The sequence below is a fragment of the Otolemur garnettii genome, unplaced genomic scaffold (assembly GCF_000181295.1).
Source record: "Otolemur garnettii isolate 467f Iridium unplaced genomic scaffold, OtoGar3 scaffold00046, whole genome shotgun sequence".
Lineage (NCBI taxonomy): Eukaryota > Metazoa > Chordata > Mammalia > Primates > Galagidae > Otolemur > Otolemur garnettii.
In genome coordinates this window covers 12,966,278-12,981,076 of record NW_003852441.1, presented here as the reverse complement: position 1 = coordinate 12,981,076, position 14,799 = coordinate 12,966,278, and the positions used below count along the sequence as shown (strand labels likewise).

The window sequence follows — 14,799 nt, the reverse complement described above, 5'->3', positions numbered from 1 at the left end:
CTTGAAGCAGTGGCAATTCATGGAAGGTTTTAAGTGAAGGTAAGGAGGTGATGGTGGTGACATGATCAAATTTTCATTAGAAAATATTGCTCTGGCTGCTTTGTGGAGAAAGGATAGATGGGAGCAGAATGGAAAGAGATAGACCACAAAGAGGACCACTAAAGTAATCTAGGAGAAGGTTCACAGTGGCTTGGCCCAGGATGGTGGCAATAGAACTGATGAGAAGGAGGTAGGTTTGAGAGAGATTTAGTGGCAAAGATAGGTCCTGATGCTGGATTACTGTTAGAGGATGTATCCAGGATGACTCCTGGATTCCAGAACACTAGAAGACAGTGAGGCTCAGAGGGAAGAAAAATACTATGTGTGTGGCCTTGGGCTTTCAGTAGAAAGCCCTCTTAGTAGGTATCTCCCTGATTTGGTGCCAGTGGATGGATGTGGCCAGGCATGTTATAGTGTCCTTGAAGGTTCAGTGTGTAGGCAGCTTCTGTTGGCATTGTTTTATAAGGGGGAAGAGTCTCAAGTGTTAAAATGGCAGTTGAAAGTCAGGATAAGAGTATCAAAATGGTTTTTTTTATGGATTGGATTTTAAGTCATATTCACTTTTAATGGTCAGGTAGAGGAGGATGAGCTTAGCTTGTAAAGGAGACAGAGACAGGGCAGTGGAAACGAGATAAACAGATTTCTGGGTTGAGTAGAATCCAAGGGAAGAGTCATTTCCATTTATGCTGCTGTGAGGTGGAATAAGATGTAGACTAAGAATGGTTTATCAGGTTAGCTGAAGGCTTGCAAGACCCTAGTGAAAGTATTTTTGGTGGAGCAGGAGACACTGAGGCCAGGTTGGCATAGGACAAGAAGCGAGTGGAAGAAGGAAAATGGAACTGGGGAAGATAGACATTTCTTTCAAGATATTTGGCCTTAAGGATAAGGGGAAGAAATCAGGGAATTGTGAGATTTGGCAAGTGAAGTATGTGTTCCAGGAAAAGTTTTCTAAGATGGAAGAGACTGGCTACATAAATGCCAGTGGGAAGAACCTATTTGGCAGGGGTTGATTGGAAATGCAGGAGAAAGAAAGCTGGTTGATAGTTAAGGTTCTGAGAGGGAGAAGAGGGTAGTACCTAAAGCACAGTGGAGAGATTGTCCTCTGCTTTGGCAGGACAAGGGATGGAGAGGGTGGATGAGGATGAAGATGAGTGTCTCAGGTTTGAGAGTAGATAGTGAAGGCTGTTCCATCTTAGGGCTTTAGTTTTCTTTTTGAAGTTATAGGCAAGGTTAAACAGAGGTGATAGTGGTGGGAGAAGTTGGAATTTGAAGTTTGAGGAGAAGATTTAGGTAATGGAGAGAGCAAGAGAGAAATGCAATAAGATTAGTGGACAGTGTTGAAGGCCTGTATGCAATGGTGGGCCACCTATTTCTTTCATAGTAAGTATTCTCATTTGTTTTGTTGACACATGGCCTCCTCTGGTCTAGCAGGAGGTATGTGCTGAATGATTGTTCCATAGATACATGTTAATTTTCCAGGGAAGTCCTAAATCCAAATCATTTTTCTTTATGAGTTCCAGAATAGGTTGATCCAGCTAGGAGCAAGCTTGGAGAGATGGGGCAGTTTTGTTGTGGCTGAGGCTTATTTTTTAGTCCATAAAGTATTCTTCTCCATTCCCAGAGAAATGTAGCATGGGAGAATCAGAGAACTCTCATGATCTTCCAGTTAGTCAGATCTTAAAAGTGTGGCTTTGTTACCCTCTTTTCCCCAAATTCCTTGGACCCCAGATGTCCTTAACACTAAAATATAAACACATACCCTTTCTATAGACGAAGAATGTTGCTCTTGGATACTTTGTCTTGTGTCCTCTTTTCAGACAGTGGATTTGATGGTAGTATTGACATTATGGTATTTCTTGGAACCGCCATGTTATGCCTCCTACCCTCCTTGGTGACAGTTAAGGTGAGGCTGGAAGCAAAGACTTTTGTCATTCTTTAGTCCCAGGACCCACCCCCTACAATGGAGTTGGCTGTGGCTGTCTTGAAGGACCTGCTCCGATATGCAGCTCAGCTTCCTACGCTGTTCCGGGACATCTCCATGAACCACCTCCCTGGCCTTCTCACTTCCCTGCTGGGCCTCAGGCTAGAGGTGAGACACTTCCTTAGCTTTATCTTGGACTCCCAGTAGTGCTCACCCTTACTCACGCTTCTTGGATTAAAGGATGTGATGGGGGATAGGATTAAAGAACTGAGAAGAGGGAGGAGCCCAGAAAAAGTAATGTGTGGAGAAAGGCCTTTCCAGGCTGGTGGGATGAGATGGGCATATATGGGGTCATAGGGCTCTCAGCCTCTTCTTCCTTCCTTATTTTCTATTTTTCCTACAGTGTGAGCAGTCAGCGTTAGAAGGAATGAAGGCTTGTATGACTTATTTTCCTCGGGCTTGTGGTTCCCTCAAAGTAAGTATTCATAGAAAGTCCTCTCCCTACTAACATAAACCTTAATAAGCTCTCTTACCTCAGATTCTGGTCCTGAGATTTTTAAGCACCTATCTTCTGATTGTCCTTTAAAGTCACCTGTCTCCGTAACAATAATTAAACAACCTCATAGCACTTATTTAATCCTCACATTTAAAGAAGGCAGAATTGAGTAACTTGCTTAAGATCGGCAGGGGTGGAACCCATGTCAGATGCCCAGGCCTTTAACCATGGGCTCCTTCCTTTTTCTGCTCTGCCTTCTCTGTATCTCCTGCCTGCTTTTCTTCCATCCTGTCTTATTTTGTTCCTGAAGATTTTTTAATTTCCTTTAGGAAGCTTTCCTGACTTGCCACTTTCCTAAGACAATTCTCCCAAACTTCTTCTTCTTTTTTTTTTTAGAGACAGAGTCTCACTTTATTGTCTTTGGTAGAGTGCTGTAGTATCACAGCTCACAACAACCTCCAACTCCTGGGCTTAGGCGATTCTCTTGCCTCAGCCTCTCTAGTAGCTGGGACTATAGGCGCCGCCACAACACCCAGCTTTCTTTCTTTCTTTTTTTTTTTTCTTTTTTGAGACAGTCTTATTTTGTTGACTAAACTAGAGTGCCGTGGCTTCAGCCTAGTTTACAACAACCTCAAAGTTGTGGGTTTGAGCAATCCTCTTGCTTCAGCCTCCTATCTGGAGGCACCCACTCCACCTCCCAAGTAGCTGGAGGCACCCGCTTAGCCTCCTGAGTAGCCGGAGGCATCTGCCACAACACCCAGCTAATTTTTTCTATTTTTTTTTAAATTTTTGCTTTCAATTTATCTTAGTTTGAAGTTTTTATTTATTTATTTATTTTTACTTCTTCCTCCTATAGTGTTCTCTTGCCCCCCATGTAGCTGGGATCACAAGGTCCGGCTGTTTTTTTTTTTGTTGTTGTTGTAGAGACGGGGTCTCACTCTGGCTCACTCTGCCTCATGCTGGTCGTCAGCTGGTCTTGAACTTGGCTGAGCTCAGGTGATCCACCCGCCTCGGCCTCCCACAGCGCTGGGACAACAGGCGTGAGCCACCACGCCTGGCCAGTTTTTTCTATTTTTAATAGAGGATGGTGTCTTGTTCTTGCTCAAGCTGCTGATCTGCAACTGCTGAGCTTAAGGGATTTTCCCGCCTCGGCCTCCCATAGTGCTAGGATTATAGGCATGAGCCACCATGCCCAGCTTCTCCCAGACTTCTTTCTGCTTATATTCCTGATTAAACTCCTGTTACTTCCCCATCCTTTCCCCCAAGTTGTCATGACCCATGCAAAGTGACCATATAACAGAGCCTTACTAGGTCAGACATTCAGGTCAGGTGAGGAAGGAGGTCAGGGAAAGCATTGTAGTTGTAATTTCAAGGTGATAACAATAATAAACATGAATAGTTCTCAGATTCTACCAAAGCAATAACAAAGGAACATTTGTAATTGGCACATTAGTTATTTTTTTTTTTTTTGAGATGGCGCCTCAAGCTATCCCCCTGGGTAGAGTGCTGTGGCTTCACAGCTCATAGCAACCTCCAGCTCCTGGGCTCAAGCGAGTCTCCTGCCACTGCCTCCCAAGTAGCTGGGGCTACAGGCGCCCGCCACAACGCCCGGCTATTTTTTGGTTGCAGCCGTCCTTGTTGTTTGGCGGGTCCGGGCTGGATTTGAACCCGCCACCTTAGGTGTATGTGGCTGGCGCCTTAGCCACTTGAGCCACAGGCGCCGAGCCGGCACATTAGTTTTTTGAGGTATAATTGGATGTCAGCTCTATGTTAGGGACAAGTGGGTGTTCCCCTCTAGGTTAAATGTTCTCTCTTTGTTCTACTCACCATTGGCCTAACCATTGGGTACCTTCTTAATTAGATGGAAGTACGGATCTCTACACAGTTGGAATTGGTAGCAAATTAGTAGTTTTTTTGTATAACTGGTGTGGTTAACTGTATTGGCCATTGATATTATCAATTATGGGGGATGTTTGCTATTCAAATTGTTTTTATTTTAGTTTTTTGAGGCAGAGTCTTACTTTGTCACCCTCGGTAGAGTGCTGTGGCATCACAGCTCACAGCAACCTCAAACTCTTGGGCTTAGGTGGTTCTCTTGCCTCAGCTTCCCAAGTAGCTGGGACTACAGGCAACTGTCACAATGCCCAGCTATTTTTTGTTGTTGTAGTTTGTCCAGGGCTGGGTTTGAACCTGCCGCTCTCGGTATATGGGCCAGCACCTTACTCACTGAGCCACAGGCGCGCGCCCTTCAAAAAGTTTGAAAGTAAGATCACGTGGTTCTTTGACCAAATCAAGAAAGTTGGCTCTTGAAGGGAAAGAGAACTAGTATTTAGTGGAACCCACTACATGCCAGGCATTTCCCCGAATGTGTTGTCTCATTTTATCATCCTTATTACTCTGTGGACTTGGTATCATTGTATTTTACAGAGGAGGAAACTAGCTCAGAAGCATGTAAGTGAAATTACATGTTCCTTGAAGTTACATCTGCAATACTTTCCCTATACAACAGCGGGGGAGCAAATAGATTTCCATAATAATGGTAGCTCTGATCAGTTGTTAGCTGTGTAGATCACTGTCTTGAGAAGGATTGTGAGTCAGAGAGCTCCATGGGCATGAGTGCTTTGGTCAGAGAATCCAGTTGCTGTGGCTTTAGCAACTAGTTACTTGTAGTATCTGAAAAATTCTCGACCATGTGATATTTCTCAGTGATCGTGGGGTCATGGCCTTGCTGATTCTCTGTTTTCATATGAATGCTACTTATCATAGCTAATAGAATCTTTGGATAGTCAGGACAAGATTTTTGTCAAGAAGGTATATGGAGTAACTCTTGGACTTCAGTAAAAATTAGTAAAGCTTTGTTACTAAAGTTTTACTAAGTTTAGTAAAAATTGCCTGTCTTGTAAAATGTTCTATGAGTTAACGCCTTGAATTACACAGGCTAGCAGTTTGTCCCTGACCAAAAGTTTGTGCCATTTTACCGCAGATGCCTTATTTTGGTTCAGCTCTGTTTGGTATTATCTTTCTCTTCCTGCATCCTAACATGAAAGAAAAGGGAAATTGAGTGTTAACGTATGCGGTAGGAATTTGAATAGTCATAAAGACTAGAATGCTAAATGTTCCTCTGCTGCTGTCTCTTAATTTTTGGTGTGAGTAATCAGGGAAATTTATCTGTAATTTACAACCTTTTGTCAGACAGTTTTTTGAAGTTAGAGCAAGCAACCATTCTTGTGTTATTCCAGGGTATCACTGCCTTTATTTCCCTAAGAATAAAGTGTTTTCTGTAGCATTTTCCTCTGGAGGATTTTGGCTTTATTGCAAACCTCAGATAAGAATCCATTGTATGAAAAGGCCCCTTGTGTAGTTTGTACTTGGAAAGTCTTGCAGACCCTTATTTAGGAAACTGATAATTACCATTTGAAATGTTTATCTGTTCTGTGTCTCACTCCCCTCCCAGGGTACTTGTAATCTCTATGCTCAGGGTTACTCCCCTCAAATGACATGACTCAAGCATTCTGAGTCGGTGAAGTCAGTCCCTATAGAGACTTTATTCACTTTCTTCTCCTTGCCAAATTGATAAGTAGTTCCTTTGAATGAGTGGGAATGCTAACTCACTCTTGAGAGGTATCCAGACATGCTGTGTATGTGTGTGTACACACACGCATGTTTTTAGTGAAATATTCCAAGGGAGCTATTAATTTGGTTTACTTTGTGGGTCAGCCAGGGCAGACCTTGTGGTTAGAGCCACGCCACTTCACTGTGCGCTGCTTTGTTGCAGTCACATAAGCAGACTTTTGTTGGCCATAGCCCAGCTTTTTGACCCAGTGTCTCAGGGAAACCTTGAGCATTATGCTGGCCAGAGGGACCTAGTGCCACTATAACTGGGGCTTTGGTAGCTTTCTCAGCACTATCATCCTTGGAGAAGCCAATGTGTCAGTAGAACTTGGTGGTTACTCTTGTTTGAAGTGTTCTGAATCCTTGCTACATCAGACATGTATGTGTCTCCAAGTCCCAAGGGAACTGGTTCGAGATCATCTCCTACATGGGATTGGCAGTCCTTGTCTCATGGTCAGCAAGAATCCTGAGGTGTAACATGCAAAACTTAATGTGATTCCTGCCACAGGGCAGATGGCAGAGAGTCCTTGGCTTGGTTCCTAACCACAGACTGACAGAGGCTTCTGTTCCTGGTTTCCTCCCTAAGTCTCCTGCCACATGCCTGTTGTCACTGCTTGTTTGTCTCCCAGAAGTTCACCTTTGTGTATGTGATGCCTTTGCTCCCTAGATAAAGTCGGTGCTCCCTTGCCCAGGATTTAAGGCCTCAGGCGGCATCTTCAGATTCTGGAGCTTTCCTCAGTATTTCCCCCGTCTGGCCTCACTATTTGAATTTTCCCCTTCTGAGCCAGCTTAAGCCCACCTTCCTTAGGCTTAGCATCATTCCCTCTTGACCCTGTCTCTGTCCCCTTCTCCATACAGCAACAGCGGTGGCTCCAGTTGTTTGTTTTCCATTCACTTGTTCTATCAGCACAACTCACCTTTATGTCCCTCTCAAGGTAGAAATCCTGTCTTCTTCCTTTTTATATCTCTAGTACAATATTATTAATCTTTTTTTTCTATGTACATTTTTATTGTATTCCTTATTCATTCACAGTAGTAGATTGCTGTGAAACAAGAATGGGAATCAACATAATTATGAATAAAAAAACCCAAGAGAATGATGAAGCTAATCCTGAAAACATACAGTTTCAAGCTTACCCCCAAATCAAAACTGGGCATTCAAAGTTCCCCCCACTTTTTTTTGTTTGGGATTCATTGAGGGTAGAAAGAATTAGGTCACACTAATTGCATTTGTTAGGTAAAGTCCCTCTTATAATTGTGTCCTGCCCCCAAGAAGTGTTGTTAATCTTTTTTGTGCCATGGACCCCTTCTCACAATATTCCTTTTTTTTGAGATAGAGTCTCACTTTGTCACCCTCAGTAGAGTACTGTGCATCACAGCTCACAGCAACCTCAAACTCTTGGGCTTAAGTGATTCTCTTGCCTCGGCCTCCCAAGTAGCTGGGACTACAGGCGCCTGCCATAATGTCCAACTGTTTTTTTGTTGTAGTTGTCACTGTTGTTTGGCAGACCTGGGCTGGGTTCCAACCTGTGAACTTTGGTATATGTGACTGGCACTGTAGCTGCTGAGTTACAGGCATTGAGCCTATTCTTTTTCTTTTTCTTTTCTTTCTTTCTTTCTTTTTATTGAGACAGATTCTCACTTTGTTTTTCTTGGTACAGTGCCTGGTGTCATAGCTCACAGCAACCTTAAACTCTTGAGCTCAAGCAGTTCTCTTGCCTCATCCTCCAGAGTAGCTGGGACTATGGGTGCCTGCCACAGTGCCTGGGTATTTTTAGAGACAGGGTCTTGAACCTGTGAGCTCAGGCAATCCACCTGCCTCAGCCTCCCACCCCTTCTTAGAATATTCTTATAAATGTGTAAAATAATATATATGAGATTCCAAGGGAAGAAAATCCTGTTGAAATGAAATTATCAAAATAGTTGTAAGAATTGTGATAGAGTAGTGTGTGTTTATTAACATGTGAAATAATAAGATCTAGAGGTAAATCTTATAACTACCATAATGTCAAGGCAGTGATGCATGTAAATGATGTTTCAAGATATGTTATAATGTGGAATGAAAGTGAATGAGTTCTGTTGGGGACAGTCACAGATACTGCTGATAGTACTCTGGCTATTTGCATTTATAATTGAAGAAAACACTACGCTTCACTAATAGGTTAGTGAAAATAATGATGTAATTTTTTCTCCCTCATCCATGTTTGCAGGCCCCTTTGAGTCTACCCCTAAATAAATTTTAGGCCTTCAGTTTAAACACTGCTGCTCCAGCACCTTCCCATAGCAGGTGAAGAAAATGTTTGCTGCCTGACAGGTCACTCCTCTGAGATTTGCTGCCTTAGTTCTGTTCCACCAGTCTGCCCTTCTCTTTTGACCTTGTCCTGCCCTTATACCTCTGGATAGTATCTCAACTTCTAGCTCAGGGCCTTGTTTTTGTGTCTAAGCTGGTAGAGAGGTGTGTGTTTGTGTGGGGGGGGTTGTTGCTTTTCGGTACTCTGTTCTTTTGTTCTTACTTTGCAAAAACTGGTAGGAGGGAGCCCAGTTGTTTGTGGGGAAGGGACCAGACCCTTTCTTTGGAAACAGCAGGCTAAAAATCAGAGCTGGCGTTGAAGTGAAGTCATTCTGGTATGTCAGTGTCCAATAGGATGCTTTGCCTCCTTAGGAAAGAAAAAGACCTAGGCTTAGTGTCTACTGCGGGAATGGGCAGGGTGTACATCTCTGGCTTTTGGAGCTGGCTCAAGCCTCTTCCCTTTTTCCCCCTGTATTTAGGGCAAGCTGGCCTCATTTTTCCTGTCTAGGGTGGACTCCTTGAGCCCTCAGCTCCAGCAGGTAATGGGAAGGGAGGGAAGTGGAGAGCCTGGGGATCTGAAGCTGGAATGTTTTCTATTGCTGCTTCTTAGCTTTTTGTGTTACTGCTTTTGGACCATATTTCCACTTCTCTCTCTGTTAACATTCTGTACCTTCTGCCTTCATGTGCCTATCTGAGTCCTTTGACCTCATTGCCCCTTCTTATGTTTCCCTCAGAGCTCTCTTTGATCTCTCCCTCTTTTGTGTTCATGAGGTTGGGGTTTCTCTAGATTCCCATCTGACCCAGTTTCTGCCCTTTCTTCTGCAGTTGGCCTGTGAGTGTTATTCCAGGCTGCCCTCTCTAGGGGCTGGCTTTTCCCAGGGCCTGAAGCACACTGAGAGCTGGGAGCAGGAGCTGCATAGCCTGCTGGCCTCACTGCACAGCCTGCTGGGGGCCCTTTATGAGGGAGCAGAGACAGGTAGGGACCATAGATGGTTGTCAGTCGGACAGGATGGTGGTTGGGGAGCTGGGCAGGAGGGAACAGGAAGGGGCCCAGAGAGGTGGGCAGATGGTTTCTGGGCAGATTGGATTAGAATATAGGCAATTCATCTATCACAAAGCGTAAGGTGGTTTTGTTTCTACCCAGCGCCTGTGCAGAATGAAGGCCCTGGAGTGGAGACACTGCTTTCCTCCTCAGAAGATGGTGATGCCCATGTTCTTCTCCGGCTTTGGCAGAGGTTTTCAGGACTAGCCCGCTGCCTGGGGCTCATGCTCAGGTGTGTGTGGGTGTTGGAGGGAGTAGACCTGGAGCAGGAGGGGTTGAGATGGGAGTATTGTCTCTATCATGAGGAAGGGGATTGAGATGTGCATGGAGTCTCGCTAGGGAGCCTGCTCTGAGGGTCTCCTGCTCTGATTCTCTTTAGCTCTGAATTTGGGGCTCCTGTGTCCGTCCCTGTGCAGGAAATCCTGGATATCATCTGCCGGACCCTCAGTGTCAGTGGCAAGAATATTGTAAGTGGTCTTTGTCCTCTGTTCACAGCCCTTTTTATGGGACCTAAAATTGTCATAGACAGCTCCCTGCCTTTGTCCAAATACCATTACTCCCTGTGCATACCCAGCACATGTGTACACTGTTAGAACAAATTTGCCCACATGTATCAGGACCACTTGCAGCAAATGCTTCCCTAGGGGGAAGGGAATTGGGAGTCTACTGAGTCATTGCTGAGATTCTCAACCAGCCCTCCTTTACCCTCCATGCAGGATTATTTTAGAATGTGGGAGAGCTGGGATTGGAGGCTGGGTTCCTTACCTGTGTGTACGTATGTAGTCTGTCCTGAGTTCTGTCTCTCTTTCTGGCTCTTGCATTATTCCTTTGCTCCTTATTTTTGCCCTTTTTTCCTCCAGAGCTTGCTTGGAGATGGTCCCCTGCGTTTGCTACTGCTGCCCTCTATCCACCTCGAAGCCTTGGACCTGCTCTCTGCACTTATCCTAGCGTGAGTGGGACTGGGCAGGCTGTGGTGAAGGGATGGGACATGCTGGAAATGAAGGTCACCATTCTATCTCTGGCCCTAGGTGTGGAGGCAGGCTCTTGCGCTTTGGGGGCCTGATCAGCCGCCTGCTTCCCCAGGTCCTCAGTGCCTGGAGCATTGGCAGGGATTCCCTCTCTCCAGGCCAAGAGAGGCCTTACAGGTGACCATGGAGGAAGGGAATAAAGAAGAGAGGGTGGGTGGGGGGATGCAGGTGTGCTGGGTGTTCTGCATGTTGCCTTTCTATTAATAACTTGCCCTCTTGATTCACACCATAGCACCATTCGGACCAAGGTGTATGCGATATTAGAGTTGTGGGTGCAGGTGTGTGGGGCCTCGGCAGGAGTGCTTCAGGGAGGAGCCTCTGGAGAGGCCCTGCTCACCCACCTGCTCAGTGACATCAGCCCTCCAGCTGATGCCCTTAAGGTGAGCCTAGGATTCTGATCCTGCACTCTTTGTCAAGATGTGCCTCCTATGTTCACATGGATGGAGCTGGAGAATGTTCTTCTTAGCAAAGTATTACAAGAATGGAAGAAAAAGTATCCAATGTACACACCCCTATTATGAAACTAATTTATACCTTTTATATGAAAGCTATAATCTAATAACAGCCTAAGAATGAGGGGAGGGGAGAATGGGTGGAGGGAGGGGGATTGGAGGGATCACTTCTGAGGTTTATCTTACAAGGGTACAAGTGAATCTTTCTAAGAGTAGAATGTGAACGTTTTAACACAATAACTAAGAAAATGACATGAAGGCTGTGTTAACCAGTTTGATGGAAGTATTTCGGATTGTGTGTGAAAAACCCACACTGTACCCCAGAAGTGCATTAATGTATGTACATAGTTACCATTCAATAAAAAAAAAAGATGTGCCTCCTTAGCAGACACTGTGTCCTGACTCTGTCTTGCCTTCCTCTTTAATTGTGTATGTGATTTTTGTTTCCCTTTGCCATCAGCTGCGCAGCCCTCGGGGGAGCCCTGATGGTGGCTTGCAAACTGGGAAGCCCAGTGCCCCCAAGAAACTAAAGCTGGATGTAGGGGAGGCCATGGCCCCGCCTAGCCACCGGAAAGGAGATAGCAATGCCAACAGTGATGTGTGTGCAGCTGCACTGAGAGGTGGGTATGGCCCGTGCCCCGGATCCCTGGTGTTCTGGAGTGACAGTGCAACACCAGCTTGTAAAGTAGAGGGTGTATAGAAAAGGCAGAGCCAGTTTAGAGCCTGCAGAGAGGCCAGGAGAAGGGGCAGAAGCACCCTTGCAGCTGCTATGGATGCAGGTGGAGTCTTGAGTCCTGATGTTAGAGTGGGGGTTTTGGTAGTTGACATTGCCCCTTCAAGGTCTCAGTTATCTCATTTATTCAACAAACAACTTTGCATATCTACTCTATATTTCAGATATAGTTCTAGTAGCACTTGGGGGGAAAAAAAAGTCTGCTTCTAAAACTTACATTCTAACCTGGTGGAGCTTCCTGCCTCAATGCAACTGCTTATCTATCAACAAGTTACTAGTTGGATGCTGTGCAGTTAATGGGTGGCTTTCCCTTGGGTCCCATATATTTTCACTGCCTGTCACCCCTCCCCCATGTGAAGGAGAGAGGTCATTCTTCCCAGATGTATGTGTAATGCTTAACCTACATTGTCTCATTTAAATACTGCCAACAGCCCTGTGTAGTAGAGGTACTTTTATGATCCCCATTTTATAACTTAAAGAGAAAACAAACTCAGAGAAGTTAAATGACTTGGCTGAGGTAGGTGTTACGTTTTCTTAAGAAGCCCTCACTGTCAGTGCCATTAGCCTGTCTCTTACCATCTTCTTCCCCAGGCCTCAGTCGCACCATCCTCATGTGTGGGCCTCTCATCAAGGAGGAGACTCACAGGGTTAGTACAGTCTGGTCCCCATGGAGACTGGGGAGGAGGCTGTCACTGTGCATGTTAGGGTGCGTGCCCCAGGGGTAGATCTATTCAAACCTGGGATAGGCCCTAGAGAAAGGTAGGATGGTCTTGGTAATGTTTCTAGGTGTGCTCTGTGTCCTTTTCAGAGACTGCACGACCTCATCCTACCCCTGGTCATGGGTGTCCAGCAGGGTGAAGTCCTAGGCAGTTCCCCATACACCAGCTCCTGTTGCCGTCGTGAGCTTTACCGCCTGCTGCTGGCACTGCTGCTGGCGCCTTCTCCTCGCTGTCCACCTCCTCTTGCCTGTGCCCTTCAAGCTTTCTCCCTTGGCCAGCAACAGGACAACCTTGAGGTAACTGCTGACTGGGGCCGAGCCCTTCTTTGGTTCCTGGATTTCTGGTGCTGGCTGGCTTTTCTCTTTCTGGCCCCATGAGACCCTGTATTCCTGATATTCACACTTGGCTTTTCTTCTTTTTTTAGGTCTCCTCTTTCTGCTCAGAAGCATTGGTGACCTGTGCTGCTCTGACCCACCCCCGGGTTCCTCCCCTGCAGTCTATGTCCCCCACCTGCCCTACACCTGCCCCAGTTCCCCCTCCTGAGGCCCCATCTCCCTTCAGGGCCCCACCTTTCCACCCACCAGGTCCTATGCCCCCGGTAGGCCCCATCCCCTCAGCAGGCCCCATGCCCTCGGCAGGCCCCATGCCCTCAGCAGGCCCCGTGCCCTCAGCACGCCCTGGACCTCCAGCCACAGCCAACCACCTAGGCCTCTCTGTCCCAGGCTTGGTGTCTGTGCCCCCCCGGCTCCTTCCTGGTCCTGAGAACCACCGGGCAGGCTCAAATGAGGACCCTGTCCTTGCTCCTAGTGGGACTCCCCCACCTACCATACCTCCAGATGAAACATTTGGAGGGAGAGTGCCCAGACCAGCCTTTGTCCACTATGATAAGGAGGAGGCCTCTGATGTGGAGATCTCCTTGGAAAGTGACTCTGATGACAGTGTGGTGATTGTGCCTGAGGGGCTGCCACCCCTGCCACCCCCACCACCCTCAGGCACCACTCCTCCCCCTGTGGCCTCCACTGGACCATTGACAGCCTCCCCTCCTATGCCAGCCAAGGAGGAGCCTGAAGAGCTTCCTGCAACCCCGGGGCCTCTCCCACCACCCCCACCTCCACCCCCACCAGTTCCTGGTCCTGTGACACTGCCACCACCCCAGTTGGTCCCTGAAGGGACTCCTGGTGGGGGAGGACCTCCAGCCCTGGAAGAGGATTTGACAGTTATTAATATCAATAGCAGTGATGAGGAGGAAGAAGAAGAGGAAGAGGATGAGGAAGAGGAGGAGGAAGAGGAGGAGGAGGAGGAAGACTTTGAGGAAGAGGAAGAGGATGAAGAGGAATACTTTGAAGAGGAAGAAGAAGAGGAAGAAGAGTTTGAGGAGGAATTTGAAGAAGAAGGTGAGTTAGAGGAAGAAGAGGAGGAAGAGGATGACGAGGAAGAAGAATTGGAAGAGGTAGAAGATTTGGAATTTGGCGCAGCAGGAGGGGAGGTAGAAGAAGGTGGGCCTCCACCCCCAACCCTGCCTCCAGCTCTGCCCCCACCAGAGTCCCCCCAGGGGCAGCCTGAGCCAGAGCCAGAAGCTGGACTGCTGTTGGAGGTAGAGGAGCCGGGAGCAGAGGAGGATCCTGGGGCTGAGGCAGCTCCCACCCTGGCCCCCGAAGTACTCCCCGCCCAGGAGGAGGTTGAGAGGGAAGGGGAAAGCCCCATAGCAGGGCCCCCTCCTCAGGAGCTTGTTGAAGAAGAGCCCTCTGCTCCCCCAACCCTGCTGGAAGAGGGGACTGGGGATGGGGGTGACAAGGTGCCACCCCCACCAGAGACCCCTCTGGAAGAAGAGATGGAGACTGAGGCTGAGGCCACAGCTCTCCAGGAAAAGGTGAGAGGGCCCTCTTGGATGGGAGGGTGGTACTGGTGGGAGAAGAGGAAGGGGTGTGCCTAACTCATTCCGTGTATGTGTGTGACTATTTTAAATCTTATGTCTTTGTTCCTAAAAGGAGCAGGATGACACAGCTGCTATGTTGGCCGACTTCATTGATTGTCCTCCTGACGATGAAAAGCCCCCACCTACCACAGAGCCTGACTCCTAGCCCCATTCTGTGCCCTCACTCCTTGTTTCCAATAAAGTTATGTTGCTAGATATTAATTGCTGCTTCTGCCTTTTGCCACTACTGAGTCTCCAGTCAGAGGTCCAGGTGTCTGCTGAACTTTTCAGGGTACCCATAATTTTCTACAAATGTCTCCATAACCACCTTGTCTCCAAGGTACTATCAGAATTTCAGAATTCTTGGCCTGATGCTAACTATGGGTAGGTTGCCTGTGTGGTTAAACTGCAAGGAATTAGAAGATGGAATCCTGCTTTTAAGTTTGTATTCCAAGGGTGGGAAATGCACAGGGAATTTGTAGGATCAAGTGCCCTAGTGAGGGAACCTGTGTAAACACACACATTTGAAATAGCAGGCTGAGGATTGTGGTC

General features: G+C 46.9%; 1 protein-coding gene across 1 annotated transcript; it reads left to right on the top strand.

Moving 5' to 3' along the window:
* Positions 1-1,977: 1,977 nt before the first annotated feature.
* On the top strand, positions 1,978-14,469 carry PELP1 (proline, glutamate and leucine rich protein 1). Its single transcript, XM_023513999.1, has 14 exons — positions 1,978-2,128; positions 2,364-2,435; positions 8,838-8,897; positions 9,184-9,334; positions 9,503-9,632; positions 9,780-9,867; positions 10,261-10,349; positions 10,429-10,545; positions 10,661-10,808; positions 11,341-11,500; positions 12,205-12,260; positions 12,422-12,628; positions 12,757-14,202; positions 14,321-14,469. The coding sequence occupies exons 1-14, from the start codon at positions 2,000-2,002 to the stop codon at positions 14,411-14,413; spliced, it is 2,946 nt and encodes a 981-aa protein (XP_023369767.1). The 5' UTR covers positions 1,978-1,999; the 3' UTR covers positions 14,414-14,469.
* Positions 14,470-14,799: the final 330 nt, after the last annotated feature.